Source organism: Myotis lucifugus, unplaced genomic scaffold (genome assembly GCF_000147115.1).
Source record: "Myotis lucifugus unplaced genomic scaffold, Myoluc2.0 scaffold_30, whole genome shotgun sequence".
Classification (NCBI taxonomy): Eukaryota; Metazoa; Chordata; class Mammalia; order Chiroptera; family Vespertilionidae; genus Myotis; species Myotis lucifugus.
In genome coordinates this window covers 1,401,378-1,420,475 of record NW_005871078.1, presented here as the reverse complement: position 1 = coordinate 1,420,475, position 19,098 = coordinate 1,401,378, and the positions used below count along the sequence as shown (strand labels likewise).

The window sequence follows — 19,098 nt, the reverse complement described above, 5'->3', positions numbered from 1 at the left end:
TATATGTAATATATATAGTACTTATAAATACAGTGGTAACCCTTGTATGAATTGAAGCTTTTAAAGGTATTGCAATTTTCTGTCAGCCTCCTGCCCGTGTTCCTTTTGCCATCAGAAGGGTGAACAGCTGTTTCCATCCCAACTGCAATAATTTCAATTAAAAATTCCTTAAAATTTATGAAGTAATTTTAGATTCACAGACATTTTTAGTGAAGGATTCTTAAAGGAAAATGAAAACATGGTGTTAATGTATAACAAATATTTTTATTTAAATGTTTATAAATTTAAAGATTTTAATTATGAATGAAAACATTTATAGCAAATGTTACACATTTCATATTAATGTTTGTAACTGATTTAAGGCACATAGTGCAAAATACTTTATTTCTGATACAGAGATCCCTAAATGTTTAGCCACATTGGCACAAAATTGCTTTAGTACCTTATATGGTACAATATACCTCTAATAAATGTTTGGGGGAAAACTTTGTGGGTAAAATTAATCTATTATTAACTGATAAAATTCTATTAGTAGATTCAGTTTTGTTTTACAGAGTAGGTTTCCATATAAAAATATTATTTGTCTATGATTAGTTTAAAACCACATTATTATATAATACACAATTATCCACCTGAAAAAAATTTAATACCTGAGAATTTGTCCAAGGATAGTTAATTTTTACTATCTTTTATGTTCTGGCTTTGAGAAATCTTAGGTATAAAATAACATGAACATCTCTAATAAAAATTTTGCACATGTAAAAATAATTTTGTTTATTGAATCTTAAAAATTTCAATAATTCTCACTTCTGTATTTGTTTAATAAAATACAGTATAAACTTTGAGAAAATAGATTTTTAAGAGTAGATATATACACGTGAGAGTTATAAAGACATAGAGAGCATACACATTAAATTAGAGGTAGGTGTCTTAAAATTCTACTATATTATACCTTCTTTTGTATTATACCCACAAAAGTTATTTAGTATTTACCCCAAGCACACATTTTTAGGATTTTTAAAATTTGAAGCACCATAATTCACAATTAAAGGAATATAAAACAAGGTATCTATGCTGTATCAGTAAGTATAATGGCTATGTACTTTTTCAAAGTAACTATTGATTTACTACTATTCACCTGACATGAAATCATGTTTATGGTAGTTTTAAATAAGTTCATTTTCCACTTAACAAGTAGAGCAAACATTTCATTGTACAGTAGAATACTGAGTAGAGGTTTGCATGTATGTTTATAGGTTTAACTGTGGTCGAGTCCAAGCTGTTAACTGCAATATTATCTTGGTATAATTCATCCAGAAATCCCTGTATATTCCACCATAAAGAAGTACTTTTAAAAAAAATATCCTGATTAGAGTTATATACCTATTAAGTTGAAGGCCTTGAAAAAATTAAGTGGGGATTTGACTCCCTGGTGAGCACCCTAAACAAAGTCACAGACCTTTTGGACACAGAAATCTCAGGAAGGGAAGATGAAAGAAATGAGCACCGGTTATTTGCAGGTTCAAAGACTATCTCCTCTTTGGGACACACTTCTCACTTCTGAATGCTCAGATCACTTGAATTGGGAGGCCAGTCATCAGGTGAGGAACACACTTTCCACAAAACCCTCCACATCTGCCGTAGACTTTGGTTCCATCCTGAAAATAGGAAGAGGCAGAAATACAGGAGAATCTAATACATGCACAAGACAGAAAAAGCCAATTCGCCAAGGTTTCCTGTGACAATCACACTTGAGGTAAATGCCATGTCAGGATTGGTGGTTAGGGCAATGAGATAACCCACCTGAGATGCATATTAGCTTCTTGATTATTATATACCACACTATAATTTAGATGATTCATCTCAATCCACATATTTTTCATCCAGGCATCTATTTGCTTTAGTGAGTTTAAGATTTTCATTGACTAAATAAAAGATATTTGTAGAAATACAGCCTGAAGAAAAGTATAGAAGGGGGTGGGGGAAAATTGGACTGAAAGCAGTAATTAGAACTTTTTTTTTTCCTTTTTAGTAAAGCAAAGCCATTCACAGAGGAATGATGGTCAGAGGTGGGTGAAAGGCATGGTCAGGACAAAGACACATGTTATTTCTAGACTGCCTTCCATCTTTAAGTCCAAAAGTAAAAAAACTGAAAACATTTTGATTGGATGAGGCAAAAATAGTTTAAACTGCAATTTATGGAAAGGTAAAGGTAAAGTTATTTTGTTATTTTTGTGGTTTTTCTTTTAACCAAAAGAAGGAGGTTTCCTGGAACACTTTGGAATGGATATTTAGAGATCAGGGGTTTTTGAAATTGACTTTTGTTTCAGAAGATTTTTTAACTCTCAAGAATCTGAGTAAGCAGAAAAGAAGGGAATGGCAGTAAAAATTCTAATTTACATATGTTCCTATCCCAGATTAAGTAAAAACCTAACCTTGGTTAAATCTATTGTGTTTGCATTCCCATAAGTATATTTGGGTTTCAGTTTCACATCAGATTTCAGGAAAGACCTTCATGTGTAACATTTTGATGAAGGTAGACATTCTCAGTTAATTAATCTTTAGAATAGAATTAAATAGAAGCAAAAGGAATGAATGTATGAGATATTCATATCTATTGGTGATGTCAGCCAGAGTTCAGTCTTCACGTTTAACCAAAAAATATTTAAAAGATGGATAAATAAGGTCAGAATATTTCATTTAGCTCGATTGCTCAGAATATATTTTAATTAACTTATTCCCATTCTTGTACCAAAATGGATTAGACCTAAATATGCCAAATGCAAATAGCTCTTTAATTTAAATATGTTTTAAAAGCCTACTGCTTACCAATATGCAAAACAAAAATTTAATTCTTTATTAATTAAAACAATTTCAGTCTTCAGAAATAGAATGTTTAAACCCTATAGTATCAAAAAATTGAATTTTCTTTATAAATATTCATAAAAGTAGGAGCATAAAAGAACTCATTCTTATCAAAAGAAAGCAATCAAAACAGTGGGCAGGGGCTATTGGTGGTGTTAATTTATGTACAATACAGGTAGGAACAGTTATAATGTAAATGCTAGTTTACTATGTAGTGAGTCATGCTAAGACATGGTAACTCTAATAGGAGCCACCTCCTAAAGTGTATGTGCTAGTACATCGTACCAGCAGCAAAATTAAATGGGTTCTATTTTAGAGAATGTACAGGGTGGGGCAAAAGTAGGTGTACAGTTGTGGGTACATGAAACAGTTTATTTTTGTATTATTTTTCATCCAAACAACTGTAAATCTACTTTTGGCCCATGCTGTATGTGTTAGAGGTGAACACAAATAACATTGTTTTCTAGATAGAGGAAAATGTGTATAAAACCATAAAAATAGACTTAAAGAAAGCACTATAGAGGTTATGTTGTTAGATGACAAATGGCTGTAGCACCATCCCATCACTAAATCAAAGCAGTGAGATAAATAAACCAAAAACTTACCTCTCACGTTGAAATATTAAAACCTACAAACCATTAAAGTTAAAAGCACTACCTCTTTCTGAAGTACCTGCCTTTCAAGTCATTAGCCCTAAACTTGAGCTGGATAAAATCTATATGCCCTGACATTATTATTTCATGCTCAGATATCTGTAGCCTGTACAAGAATTTATATGTTTACATAAAACCTACTTATGTACATAAATAAAAATGAACCCTATTCCATAATTTCATAAATCAATGTTACATTCCATTATATGCAATAATGCAGTCACCAACCTCATATACTAGTAACTCTACATTGAGGTAGAGGCCCTTTCATGCAAGTTCACCGCACAGATGTATTTCAGAAAGGCCCCCCGGCCCAGCAGGACTTACCTGTGATCTGTGGATGACGACAGAGGCGTAACTGCCCTGAGCCAGCCACTTGGCAGTGCTGGATATCTTCATCCCAGTTCCTGCCAAGTTAATGCTGAACCGCCCCTGGATGTAAACAAAACAAAATAAAAATAGATGGACATTATCAGATATTCGAGAATGCTCTTGATTGGAGACACCTGAATGTGAATTATATAAGAAAGGACTCAAATGGCTTCCTAAGGGTTTTCCTTTATAAAATGAAAAAATATTAACACAACCTTGCTCTAAAGAAAATGAACCAGCTAAAAAACAAATTTAAATTGATTACAAGTCTTCTCATACGAGAGACAAGTGAATTAATACCACACAGTGTTGTTTGTGCACAAGTAAATCCATCCACCCCTCGGACTCTAAGACATGACAGATAGAGCCAGTGTTCCTGTAGCAACAGGCCAGTCCTGACGGTGGGACTGGCACCAGACTTGAACATTTCTCCAGGTGCAGTTTCTGACCTCTAGTTGCTAACTTCCCCGATAAGTTACACCTGGTTTGATGAATTTTCTGTTACTGTGCCTTTGGTGTTAAGAATATTAGGCCCTAACCCACCACACAAAACAACTGAATGTGGTATTATTGTCCCAGCTATTACATCCTTTGTAAGTACCCCAAGTGTATGTGGAGGTGATGCCACACGATTTACACACGTGGTGTGTGAGCCCCCTAGTGGCTGTATGATCTAATTCTTTTCAAGAAACAGAACCAATGAAGTCAAAATATTTCAGACTATCTCCATTAATATTTAAACTGAGAAAATGCATAAAATTTGTCACATTTACATGATCTTGCAATACAGAATTATACATTGAAAAGTAGTACTTAACGCTAATTACATCTGCTGTCAATGTTCAATACACATACAGATATTAAGACATTCTGGGATCACATCACAATATCCCGTGGATAAGACTCATGAATCTTAAGCAAGACTAATAAAACACTGGGGGTTATATTATGTGAATGAAAGGCTAAATGCATTTTAAATATATGTATAATATGAATTAATACTATTGCTAAAAAACAAATACATATAAATTACTTTATTGATTTAGTTTTCTGAGCAATCTTATTTAAAAACCAAAATAGAGATTCAAATACATTTTAATACAATGATAACATGGAGAATTTTCTCCATAACAGAAATTATTTGATTTAATAATTTCCAAAGAAAACTTATTACATGTATCATTTGGTTATGAAATGTAGAATATGACCTGTGTGTTTGCTTCATTGCTGTATTCTCAGAGCCCAGAAGTGGAACTACATTGATACTCAGTAAGTGCTTTTGAATGATTAATTCAAAAAGTAAAGATATATACATCTAAAATCTTCATGCTCATAATGAGTGACAATAATACTAGACACATTAATTTAAATTAGCAAATACTTGAATAAGAACTAATTCTAAGGATACATTCTATAATTTAGTCAATCAGATATAATTTTGCACTGTATACCTCCACCTGATGTTAATAAATAGGCTTCTCACCAAATAACATTTCTTAAAAATGGAAATATATTCTGTGAGGTAGGTTTCCTATCACCAGCCACTTATTGAGTGTCCTGGTTGGGCCATGTGATATTTTCAAAACCAAATATTCTTCTATTTATTCTTTACCTCCCTGCTCAAGGTTGCTTGGAAGCATTCAAATATGTAGACACTGGAAGTGAAAGGAAAACAGCTGACAGGCGACTTAGCTATTTCTGGACCCAACTGATTGTATAAATGAAATTACAACCTGTTTTTCCATTTTTCTGGACTAATTTTCATAAAATTTACTGATGTCCTTGTTAAAAAGCAATATAACACAATCTGAAAGAAATGGTAAAGCAATTCATCTAAAATTTGGGATGATATTGGTAGAGGTGAAAATACATTTCACTCAATCAAGGTGGAGTGGCCAACCTGGTGTCAAGTACTGGGGGAGACAGATCTCATTATAAATCGAATGAGTGAAAAACATTGGTGGGGAAATGGACAAGGGTAGTCAAAAGAAACAAACTTCCAGTTTAAAAAAAAATACATTCTGAGGATGTAATTATCACTATAATAAATTTAGTTAACAATAGTTAAATATAGTATTGTATATTTGAAAGTTGCTAAGAGAATAGATCTTAAAAGTTCTCATCACAAGAAAAAAGATTTTGTATCTATGTGAGGTGATAAATGTTGATGAAATGTATTGTAGAAATCATTTTACAATATATAAGTAATCAAATCATTATGCTGTATGCCTTAAAATGTCACATGACAATTATATTTCAGTAAAACTGGAGAAACATAAATAAGTGAAATAGCATATGAGTATAAATAAATGTAATGCAATATGAGTATAAGTAAATGTAATGCAATGTAGAAAATTGTAAGTGCCATGAGAAGGATACTGGTACATTCCTATGGGATTTCAGAAGTAATAAGTGAAGGAATAAAATTATTAAGTAGTAACTTCCATTCCAAATACTTCATTTAAGATTAAGATGTAAACCTCCTCAAACCTAGTTTTTAACTTGAAAAATTAGCTCAACATAGGAGCTGCATAAAAATTGTTTTTTAAAAGTAGTATAAGTTTATCTCCTCTTCTACTCAACATTTTTTTCAGAGGAGGCCACTATAAGAAGTAAAATTCTTACCGTTGTTAAAATGTTCATACTACTCAAAGGAATCTGCAGATTCAATGCAATCCCTACCAAATACCAATGACACCTTTTTCACAGAACTAGAACAAATAAACCTAACATTTATATGGAACCACAGCAATCTTGATAAAGAAGAACAAATTTGGGGAGGTATCATGCTACCTGAAATCAAACTATACTCCAAGGATATAGTAATCAAACAGCATGATACATATATCAATGGATCAGAACAGAGAGCCCAGAAAGAAACCCACACCTATATGGTCAACTAATCTATGACAAAGGGGGCAAAAGTATACAATGAGATAAAGGCAGTTTCTTTAAAGGCAGGAAAACTAGACAGATAAATGCAAATGAATGAAACTGGATCATTTCCTTACCCCATATACAAGTATAAACTAAAAGAACAGAATTAAATGTTAAGACCTGAAACCATAAAACTCCTAAAAGAAAACATAGGCGCCCTGACTGGTTTGGCTCAGTGTTAGCAATATCTCTTAGGATATGTCTCCTTGGGCAAGGGAAACAAAAGAAAAAAAATAAACAGATGGGACTACATCAAACTAAAATGTTTTGCACAGTGAAGGAAACCATTAACAAAACAAAAAGACAATCTTCTGAATGGGGGGAGATATTCATCAATGATACATCTGATAAGGGGTTAATATCCAAAATAAACAAGGAACTTGTACAACTTAACAACAAAAACGGGCAGAAGAACTGAATAGACACTTATCCAAAGTGGACATACAGAAGGCCAATACACATATGAAAAGATGCTCAGTGTCACTAATCATCAGAGAAATGCAACTTAAAACAACATTGAGATATCGCCCCACCCCTGTCAGAATGGCTATCATCAAGAAATCAAACAAGTGTTGGTGAGGATGTGGAGAAAAGGGAATTCTTGTGTACTATTGGAATTATAAATTGATGCAGCCTTTCAGAAAAACAGTATAGAGTTTCCTCAAAAAGTTAAAACTAGAACTACCATATGACCCAGCAATTCCACTCTGGGTATTTATCTGAAGAAATCCAAAACACTAATTCAAAAATATATATGCACCACTTTGTTCACTGCAGCATTATTTACAATAGTCAGGATATGGCTGTAATCTAAGTGTTCATTGATAGATGAATGAATAAAAAAGAGTTGGTACATATGTACAATGGAATATTACTCAGCCATAAAAAGAAGGAAATCTTGTCATTTGTGACAATGTGGATGGACCGAGAGGAACAAGCAGAGTAAGTCAGAGAAAGACAAATGCCATATTATTTCACTTATATGTGGAATCAAAGAAACAAAATAAACTCATAGAAACAGAACAAACTAACAGTTGCCAGTTATAAAAAGATAATAAGGATGTAAAGTACAGCATAGGAAATAGTAAAATTGTAAATGCTAGGTATGGTGTCAGATGAGAATTGGACTTATCGGAGATCACAATGTAAGTTATATAAACATCTAGTGGCTATGCTGTACACCTGAAACTACTATAATATTGTGCATCAACTGAATGTACAAAATAAAAAATATTCAAGAAGTAGAATTCTGATAGCCAATTCAAAAGAACCAGGAATTTAAGAATGTGAAATATTTGCCTTTGAGTAATTGGCTCCACCAAAGAAAAAAGTAGTTACGGATATAAGCCAGAGGAGAAATATACAGGTAGATGCAAGTTTTACTTTGTTTCACTTCTTTGATGTGTTGGTCCATGTGTGCTCATTACATCATTGTTTTACAATTTTAAAATGTGTATGTATTTTATTGCAAATGGGATCTAGACCTATACATGTAATGTAAATTGATTTGTAAAAATATCTTATTGATTTCAGAGAGGAAGATAGAGATAGAGCATCAATGATGAGAGACAATCATTGACTAGTTGCCTCCTGCACTCCCCCTACTGGGGATCAAGCCCATAGCCCAGGCACATGCTCTTGAATGGAACCCGGGACCCTTCAGTCCACAGGCTGACGCTCTATCCACTAAGCCAAACCAGCTAAAGCATAAATAATTGATTTTAAAAATTTATAAGGAATGACAAAAACTAAAAGTTACACAAATTTTTAAAAAGAATAAAGTTGAAGGACCCACACTGCCTTATTTTAATGCTCATTATAAAGGTATTATAACCAAGACAGTGCTGTGTTAATGAGAAGAGAGAGATGTAGATCAATGTAAGATAATAGAGAGTCCAGAAATAGATACTTATAAATATTTCCATTGATATTTGACAAAGGTGGAAAGACAATTAATTGTATTTTCAACAAATGGTGTTAGGACAATTGGATGTCTATATTCAAAAGCCCACTCAGACTTCAAAATCAATCACAGGTCTAAATGTAAAACAAAATATAGAAAAAAATCTCTGTAACTTTGAGTTAATCAAAGAGTTCTTAAATATGATACTAAATACATAACCAATAAAGAAAATATAAATTTGACTTTATTAAAATTTAAATTTTCTTCTTTGAAAGACACTTAAAGAAAATATAAGGCTCAGATTAAGAGAAAATATTTGCAAATGTCATATCCAACAAAAGACTTGTATCATGAATTATAAAAACCTCTCAAAACTAAGCAATCTGATTTTTTAAATGAACAAAAGAATGAACACACACTTCACCAAGGAGGATATAAAGATGGCAAGCAAACACAAAAAATATGCTTAACACCATTAGTTATCAAAGAAATGCACATTAAAACCACAAGGAGATACCACTGAAGATGGGGAAATAAAAAACTTGACAATACTAAGTGCTGACAAGGAAGCAAAGCAACAGGCACTTTAATCTTTGCTGCTGGGAATACAAAATGGTACAGCTACTCTATAAAAGTGTTGCAATTTACTTTAAAGTTAAACATACACATACCATATAACCCTACAATCCTACTCATAGGTGTGTACCCTAGAGAAATAAAAATGTATGTTCAAAAACCTGTACACAAATGTGCATATCAGGTGTATTCATAATCTCCAAAACTGTTAACCCATTTTCTTCCAATGGATGAGTGGACAAACTGTGGGACAACTGTACAATGTCCATATGATGGAATAGTTCTCAGCAATTAAAGAGGAACAAATTATTGATAACATGCAACAACACAGATGGATATCAAAGACATTATGTTGAGTGAAGGATACCAATCCCAAAAAGTTACATACTGTATGATTCTATTTCTATGACATTTGTGTGACATTTTAGAAAAGGGAAAACTATAGCAACAGAGTTTACCAGGAGTAAGGTGGGAGGGAACTGTTCTATATTGTGATTATGGTGATGGTAACATGAATCTGTACATACTAGTATGTTAAAACTGTATACCAAAAAAAGTCAATTTTATTGCACATTATTAAAAATGTATTTAATGCGAATGGATATGACATCTATTTAAAGAAAAATATTTTCCAATTGGATTGCAAACAAAACCCAACTACACACTATGAGATAGACACTTAAAGCAAAGAGATTCACAAAGGCCATAAAAACAACCTAATCATGGGAAATTTTAATATATCACTTTTAGTAACAAAACAGATCAAGTAGGCAAAAAGAATGAGAAAGGAGATCTAAATAATATAATTAAAAGGTTAGATCTACACTCTGATAATAAAGAATACAGGTTCAAAATACTTTACAATGGGTTCAGCATTCAAAATGAATGCTGGCCATGATCCACCGACATTGGCTGAATATGTTTCTCTTGCTCTTATGTAATCAATATTAATTACAAAACAGCTAAAAAGATACACTTTTAAAAAGTTTTGTGGTTCTGTAAAAAGTACCACTTTATTTCGCTTTTGATATATGTATTCTAATGTCACACCACACTCCTTAAACTTCATCTTATATTGCAATGTGGCAAAGTTTATTTTCCCTAAAGAGTGCCACATGTGTCCCTTCTCTTTTTAGCATTCATGTCCTGGGGTACCCTGTCATATGCAAACACAAAGGATGTGGTTTTGATGAATCCCAAACAGAATAACTTCTTTCTGTGACATCAAACATCTGGAGAGTATCCATGCAAATGCTGTGTAACTCAACACAGAATCTGGTTTATATATTTGACAGAACATCTCTAAGAATGTAGGGCAGTGTGTATTTTTTGTAACAGTAACCTCAGGCAGTTGAATAAAGACTGAATGAGCATAGCTCCTTTTGGCAGCTTATATCTTTGCCCAATAATGTCTAATTTTGAAACTGAGTTTTGTATTCCACAAATGGCTAGAGAACTATGTGAGGGAAGCATCTGACCTTGATGGGCACAGAGTATTTTATTGTACTGGTTCTGCCTCTGACTTTCTCAATAACATTGGACAGGTTGTTAACATGAGTGTTGTGTTTCTCCAACTATAAACTAGGATTACGTAGTTTACAACTATATAACTTTCTCAAGATATTGTAGGGGGAGGGGAAAATGCAGTTACATGAAAGTTGGAAAAATAGCATTAGAAATTAATGGGCATTGCTGTCTTATTTTAAAACCTGATTGTGCTAATACCTCTTATTCAGATTCCATGCTCATTGAGAAATATTGTTGATAATAGTTTTCTCTTATTTCCTATAAGGAAAGTTCACTAATGAGATAAAAGGAGTTTTGATTCCACTTGACAGTTATATGATTTACTTGTTTATCAGTCTCCTGTGAATTGCGTTGTCTCATTGACCAGACCTTACTCAATGCAACGTGTAATGCAAAAACCAGAGTCCCAGAACTTGGTGGCATCTGTGAGATCTTGTAGAAGACTCCCCACATCTCTAGGTGGCATTCTCAATTGACTTCTTTCTAATTACATCAAGTAAATGACCAAAGGGCATGCATTAGAAAGAGGATGAGATGTTGGATAAAGTTGACCAGTCTTGACATGTGTTGCTCATTGGAGAATGAATACTCTCCATTTAAGAGGGTCACAATGGAAGTGTTATTTTTAAAAATCCATATGTGAGGGAAAAGGTTGTTTAGAATTCTACACGTTTTATATTACCCTCCTTGACTTTAGAACAGGTGTCCAAAGGACACAGTATCAGACTTCAGAAAGGGGAGTTCAAAGGGGAAGGACAGTCCTGGGAAAGGAACTGAATAGAAGATGTAGATCAGGGAGTCTCCAGCTGGGCGGAAGACCAGTATGACTGAAGTAGGGAAGGAGAAAAATGGACATGAATATGGCTAACTAGCCTCAAAGATTAAATGAGATTCCTCTGCAAAGTTAGCTACCTTTAAAAAGATAGCCAGTTAAATAACCAGAGATGATAAAAATTATAAGATACAATAACCATGCCCTAACTGGTTTGGCTCAGTGGATAGAGCATCGGCCTGTGGACTGAAGGGTCCCAGGTTCAATTCCGGTCAAGGGCATGTACCTTGGTTGCGAGCACGTCCCCAGTGGGGAGTGTGCAGGAGGAAGCTGATCGATGTTTCTCTCTCATCGATGTTTCTAACTCTCTCTCCCTCTCCCTTCCTCTCTGTAAAAAATCAATAAAATATATTTTTTTTAAAAAAGATACAATAACCATTTAAAGTCTCTGGAAATTGTCCTAAGGTTATATAATAGAGAAATATTTATGCCAAAAAAAAATCTATGAACTCTAGGTAAGAACAGTGAGGCTCTGTGATATTTGAACAATGACCCGTCCTCTCCTCCCCCTACCTCAATAAGGTGAGAGTTATACCCTTGATGGGTGCAGCGAAGAACACAGGATTTTTTCCCCCCAGATTCCTATTAGAAGTGCATTTTCACCCTGAGAAAGCAAGCCACCAGCACTTCCCATATCATCCAACTCTGTGCTACAGAAGATATAGTATAGGCAAGAGTGGCTGAGAGTCTGAGCTCCCTTCTGTCACTCAGTCCTTACTCACAGTACAGAAAAGCTACCCCAGGCAGGGCAAGCCAAAAGCACAAGGCCTGAGTCATCCCCACTCAAGTAACTGTTAGGGAATTAACTGTTAGGGAAGTGGTTCCATGCTGAGGACAAGCTAAGAATATAGGAGTTACTGTGACCTAGTAGCCTGCTTATGTTGACTCTGAGAAGTGGGCCAGATCTCTAGATACACATAATTGGTCCAAGACTTCTTCCTTGGGAGAGAATCAAGTTGTAAGAACAAAAAGCCCCACTTATTTTTTCTAAGTGGACTGAGCTTATTTGGGACAGAGCATGGGGGATTTTAAGCCTAAGATGCTATTGTAAACACAATTTTAGTGGTGCACATTTAGGAGGATGGTGGTAGCTTAGTGGAGCAATAAGCAAAGTGTTAGATCAATTAAATTTTAACAGAGAGAAACAGGGAATGGGACAGCTAAGATAAGCTCATCTTGAGGTCTGACCTGACCTTAAAGATTGACCTCTAAGACTACTCTGGCCAAAAAGCTTGAATTGGATCAACCGATGGAGTAGGGTTAGCATAGATCAATCATCTAGCAGTTAGTGGAGGCTAAGAGCTGAGTGTGATATCCATAGAGGCAGACAAACTACAAACTTAAAGAGGAATCAGGAAAAGGGACAAAGAGCTCAGCTTAAAAACACACACAAAAACTGTCATTCCAAGAGAATCATGATGACTGTGTACATGTTCAGAGCTGCACCCTCCGAGAAGCAATAACAAAAACTGCACAGGAAATAGATGTCACTGAGAGAGTCCAGCCAAAGAACTAAACAAATAAGCAAGCAAACAAAATTAAGTCCTAGAGGAGAGGGGAGACTTAATATATTTTAGCAACTATGGATACTACCTAAAATGCCCAGTTTTCAACAAACAAACTGGAAAGGATGATTCGCATCCAGGGCAAAAAGGCAACAGAAACAAACTTTGAAAGGCTTCAGATGTCAGACAGATAAAGGCTTCAAAGAAGCTAATATAAATATGTTCAAAGAACTATAGGAAACCATGTTTAAAAAAGTAAAGGAGGGTATGGTAGTGTCTCATCAAATAGAAAATATCAGTGAAGAGATACAAATTATAAAAAGAGCTGGAGGACAGTTCTGGAGTTAAAAAGTACAATAACCAAAATAAAAATTTCACTGGACTGGCTCCACCAATAGATTGGAGTTGGCAGATGAAAGAATCAGTATACTTGAAAAAAATATCAATAATGATGATACAATATCAAGAACTGAGAGAAAAAACAAATCAAGAAAAATAAACGGGCTCAGAGAAAAGGGGATACCATTAAGTGCACCAACATATGCATAATAGCAGTGCCAACAGGAGAGGAGAAAAGGGAGGAAAGAATATATTTGAAGAAATAATGGCTAACAACTTTCCAAATTTGATGAAATTCATTAGTCTACACATCCAAGAAGCTCAATAGACTCCAAGTTGGGTAGACACAAAGAGATCCACATCCAAATATGTCACAGTAAAAAGAGAAAATCTGAAAGCATCAAGAGAAAACTGACCACGTACATGGAACCCAAAAAAGATAGCTGCCATCTATTGTTTATCTAGAAGCCAAAGGACAGTGAATGACATATTTAAAATGCTGAGAAATAAAAATATAAATCACGAATTTTGTAACAAAAAATCAATCTTTTAAGAATAAAGGCATTTAAACAAAAATGAGGTTTGTTACTAGTAGACCTGTCTTACAAGACATAGTAAAGAAAATTTTTTAGGTTGTAATCAAGTGACACCAGGCATTTATATAAATCAACACAAAACAACCAAAGAGTACTGGGAAAGGTAATTATAAAAGACACTATAATTGCATATTTCTTTTTTCTCTTAACTGACTTAAAAGCAATTATAAACCAATACATACATAATTATATTATTAGCCTGTAATATATTTGATCATAATGGCACAAATGAGGCAGGTGGAAACAAAGTTGTTTTAGAGTAATAAAATGACACCAGCTGATATCAAATCTATAGGAAGAAATGAAGGGAATCAGAAGTGTTAAAAGATTCATTAAAAAAAAACTATGGATATGTAATTTTTTCATTTCTTCTCTGACATTCTCTAAAAACATAAGAGTAATATTATAAAAATGTATTCAATTTGTTACATATGTAGAATGTATATGCTTAACAAACATAACACACAAAATGAAGAAGAAATAGAGCATATAGAGGACTAATGTTTTTATATTTCACTGAAATTACATAGTATAAATCTGAAGTAGATTCTGCTAAGAGGCATATTGTTAGCCCTTGAGCAACTGTTAAGAAATAAATTTAAAATAATGAAAATTATTAAGGAAATAAAAATGTTACACTAGAGAACATTCACTGAATAAAAAAGAAACAATCAAGAAGGACCAGAGGAGCAAAGAAAACAGACATTAAAATGGCAAGTATAAATTCAGACACATCAACAATTACACTGAACAATGCAATCAAAAGACAGAGATCCAAGAAAGGGCTCTCTATAGGAGACAAAGATATAGATTCTACCCAAAGATAGATATAAATAGGTTAAAAATAAATGGGATGAAAACATATATACCATGTACTATAATCAAGCTGAGTGGCCATTCTAATATCAGATAAATTATATTTTAAAACAAAGTTACTGCAGTTAAAGAGGAACATTTTGTGACAAAGGGGAAATATATCTGGAAATTATGACAATTATAAACATACTAGAGGCCCAGTGCACAAAAATTTGTGCACTCGGGGTTGGGGATGGTCCCTCAGCCCGGCCTGTGCCCTCTTGCAGTCTGGGACCCCTCGGGGGATGACCACCTGCTGGCTTAGGCCTGCTCCCCGGGGGATTGGGCCTAAGCTGGCAATCAGACATCCCTCTGGCAGCCCGGCAGCCCTCGGGGGATGTCCACTTGCCAGCAGGGAGCAGACCTAAGCTGCAGTCGGACATCCTTAGTGCTGCTGAGGAGGTGGGAGAGGCTCCCACCACCACCGCTGTACTGGCAGCCATCAGCCTGGCTTGTGGCTGAGCAGAGCTCCCCCATGTGGGAGTGCACTGACCACCAGAGGGCAGCTCCTGCATTGAGCGTCTGCCCCCTGGTGGTCAGTGTGTGTCATAGTGACCAGTCATTCCCAATTTTTCTGTTGTTAGGGTCAATTTGCATATTACCCTTTTACTATATAGGATAGAGGCCTGGTGCACGGGTGGGGCCGGCTGGTTTGCCCTGAAGGGTGTCCCGGATCAGGGTAGGGGTCCCGCTTGGGTGCCTGGCCAGCCTGGGTGAGGGGCTGATGGCTGTTTTCAGCTGGTCACACCCCCTTCAGGGTGGGGGTCCCCACTGGGGTGCCTGGCCAGTCTGGGTGAGGGGCTGAGGGCCATTTTCAGGCTGGCCTGTGACTGAAGCTCCCAGCCTCTCCTTTTTTTCTTTTTTCTTTTTATTCTGGGATTTGTTTAGCTTCTATAATTGAAACTTTGTTGCTTTTGGAGCTGTTGCTTTCAGAGCTTAGAGCAGGCCGTGGCAGGCGGGGAACCTTGGCTTCCTCCATCACTGGAGCAAGCAAACCTGCTCGCTTCAGCTGCTTGGCTGCTGGCTGCCATCTTTGTTGGCAGTTAATTTGCGTATCTCGCTGATTAGCCAATGGGACGCGTAGCGGAGGTACAGTTAATTAACCTTTTGTCTTTTATTAGATAGGATAATCATGTACAACAAAACCCCAAAGTAAATTAATTAAATACAAAATAAGTAAAACAATAAGACTGAAGTGAGAAACAAATAATTCAACAATAATGGTTGCAAAGTTTCAGTGTATAGGACTACTAGGCAGGAGATCAATAAGGAAATGGAAGAGTTAAATAAGACTGTAACTAGGCCTGACAGACTTCACCCAACAACAGAACGTACATTCTTTCCAAGCACATATTGAACATTTTCCAGGATAGCCATATGCTATGTCATAAAACAAGTCTCAATAGATTAAAAGGATTAAATATTAGAAAGTGTGTTCCAATCACAGTGGAATGAAAGTAAAAATCAATAACAGAAGGAAATTTGGGAAATTCATGAATAACCAATGGGTCAAAGAAGATATACGTGATAATAGAAAATATGAATGAAAATAAACACACAACATATCAAAACTTCAAGGATGCAGTGAAAGAACTGAAATTGTGTAGCTATAAATGCCTATATAAAAAGAACTGTCAACAGACTTTATGACAGACTAAATGCTTTCCCCCTAAAATCATAAACAAGACAGGATGTCCACTCTCACCACTTCTATTCAACACTGTATTGGAGTGTTAGTTAGAGCAATGAGGTAAGACAAAGAAATAAAAGGTATCCAGATTGCAAAGAAAAGAGTAAAACTATCTTCATTTCTTAATAACATTACCGTGTATATAGAAAATCCTAAGGAATCCAATAAAAAACTATTACAATTAAACAATGAGTTCAGCAAGGTTATAGTATTCCAGATTGATTTATGAAAATGTAGGCAAAGATTAGTGATTTGTGCCTCAGATTTAGGGGGAGGAGTCTCTTTATGGGAACCCTCCCAGTCAAAAGCCTTCTTTATCTTGAGCTGGAATCTGCTGCCCTACTAACGTCTCCTGAAGTGACACACACTGATCTGTTTCATGGATCTCTTTAATTATTTAAAGACAGTTATAACGTTCTACTCCTTTCCTGGTCACCCTTTTCATTTTCCTATGTGACATGATTTAAACCCTCTTTTGCCCTCCTGGTTTCCACCTCCTACTCTTAGATAGAGTAAAAATTTATTTTTCCCAACAGAAATGTAAAAATAAATATAATATTTCATTGTCAAGTATAAATAACATTTTGATCTCAATATTTTTTGGTACTTATGATTATATTAGGTTGTTTAGAAATCATTCCATGTTCTACATGAGTTACAATGAACTTATGGTGCTTGAATAAACACCTGTCTTTCATAGGACATTGTCAAGTTCTATTTGCATTTCTGGACCCAAGACATATGTATTTATTGCAACCTTATTTGGGTCAGTCCATAGAGCTAGTGTCTTTTTATCTCCTTTAAGTTTTCTTCTCTAACATAGAAAATGCCCTTTCTTTCTAACATAAGCATACCTTCTGTGTCAGTGATGAGAACTGTGAATAGCCAATTCCAAGAACAGAGAGCTATGACAAACCATTAGCTACATTTCTTCAATATGATATCTTCAATTATAATTACTACCTCTTGTGCATGATTTTTTAAAATTAGTTAGAAATCTACCTAACAATGCTATATTCATATAAGCTTTACATCTCTCCATCTATATATATAAAAGCCTAAGCAACCTTTCGACTGTCCAATGGGTAGCTATGACACTCCGACCAGTAGCTATGATGCACACTGACCACCAGGTGGCAGACGCTCAATTCAGGAGCTGCTGAGCTGTGGTGACTTGGCAGCTGTGGTTCTCAGGTGACACACCCGGAACCAGAGAGGAGGGAGCCTGATTCTGAGGTGCGTCACCCAAGAACTGCCCTCTAGCAATCTGGGACCCCTTGGGGGATGTGGGAGAGCTGGTTTCGGCCTGATCCCCACAGGCCAGGCCAAGGGACCCCACTGGTGCACAAATCCATGCACTGGGCCTCTAGTCTTATCATAAAAATGTTGTTCACATTTTAAAAAATGAGTATGTTATTTTCTAGAAAGCATACTCTATTCTGGAAATCACAGATAACATAGAAGGGTGTGTATAGAGAACTCCGGAAATGAAGGCCTAAAAAAGAGTAAAGACATGGAAATGTACTATTCCACAGACAATAGAAAGTTATTCTGGTAAGTTATAGACCCAGGTCACTATAAGTGATGTTAGCAGCGGTGTAGAAAGTCACATGCTTGTGATCCATTCCTTATACTATATGTCCATTCATTTCCATGGACTTAGTGGAAAGATTAAAAATAATAAAGCATCATGGAAGAAATAGGATCTGAACAACTTAAAACTCTTGTTTTACACCTTTCAAACAAATCCAACATTGGTAAAAATCCTCTAAAGCTTACTATAACCTTTAAAATAAAGTTCATATAGGAAACCTGCATTTTTTATTATGTTTCTTGTAATATTAAGATCCAGAAAATGAATTAAGGGAAACAGTATCACTTTTTTTCACAGTTAGGGAGAAATAAACAAATCTGAAATACCTGTGGGCATCTGGCAGCACTGTAGCAATCTCCAGCCGTGGCAAATGGAACTGCTTTTCCAAATACTGTCTGAGCAAATAGAAGGTCTGTAGCTAGAATGCAATATATAAAACTCTTTAGCAATGAGACACTATATGTTTTCCAATCTTCATTGCAAAACATAGTATTCATATCATCTTCTTAAATACATTTTATAATTCAAAAATTTAAGCAAAAATGCTATCCAATTATAGATCAGGCTTCTCAATAAATAATATCTTCTTTTTTTTAGAGAGAGAGAGAGAAACATTGATTGGCTGCCTCCTGCACATACCCCAACCAGGGACTGAACCTGCAACCTGGGCATCTGCCATGTCCAGGAATTGAACCAGTGATCCTTTGATGCATAGGATGATGCTCAACCAACTGAGCCACACCAGCCAGGGCAAATAATTTTTCTATAATACAAAAATATTTATCCCATAAATTTGTGGGAAACTGTTTATTGCCTTCACTATCTGATAAGCATAGACAGAGAACCCCCCCCCC

The 19,098-nt window shown here is 35.2% G+C and overlaps 1 protein-coding gene across 1 annotated transcript in view; it reads right to left on the bottom strand.

Annotated features, from left to right (window-relative positions):
• Window positions 1-1,403: 1,403 nt before the first annotated feature.
• Window positions 1,404-19,098, bottom strand: part of ADAMTS20 (ADAM metallopeptidase with thrombospondin type 1 motif 20) — a 167,696-nt gene continuing 150,001 nt past the window's right edge. The window contains 3 exon segments of the mRNA XM_014454071.2: window positions 1,404-1,658; window positions 3,846-3,950; window positions 18,571-18,662. Of these exon segments, the coding sequence (XP_014309557.2) occupies window positions 1,569-1,658; window positions 3,846-3,950; window positions 18,571-18,662 (287 nt within the window). The 3' untranslated portion in view covers window positions 1,404-1,568.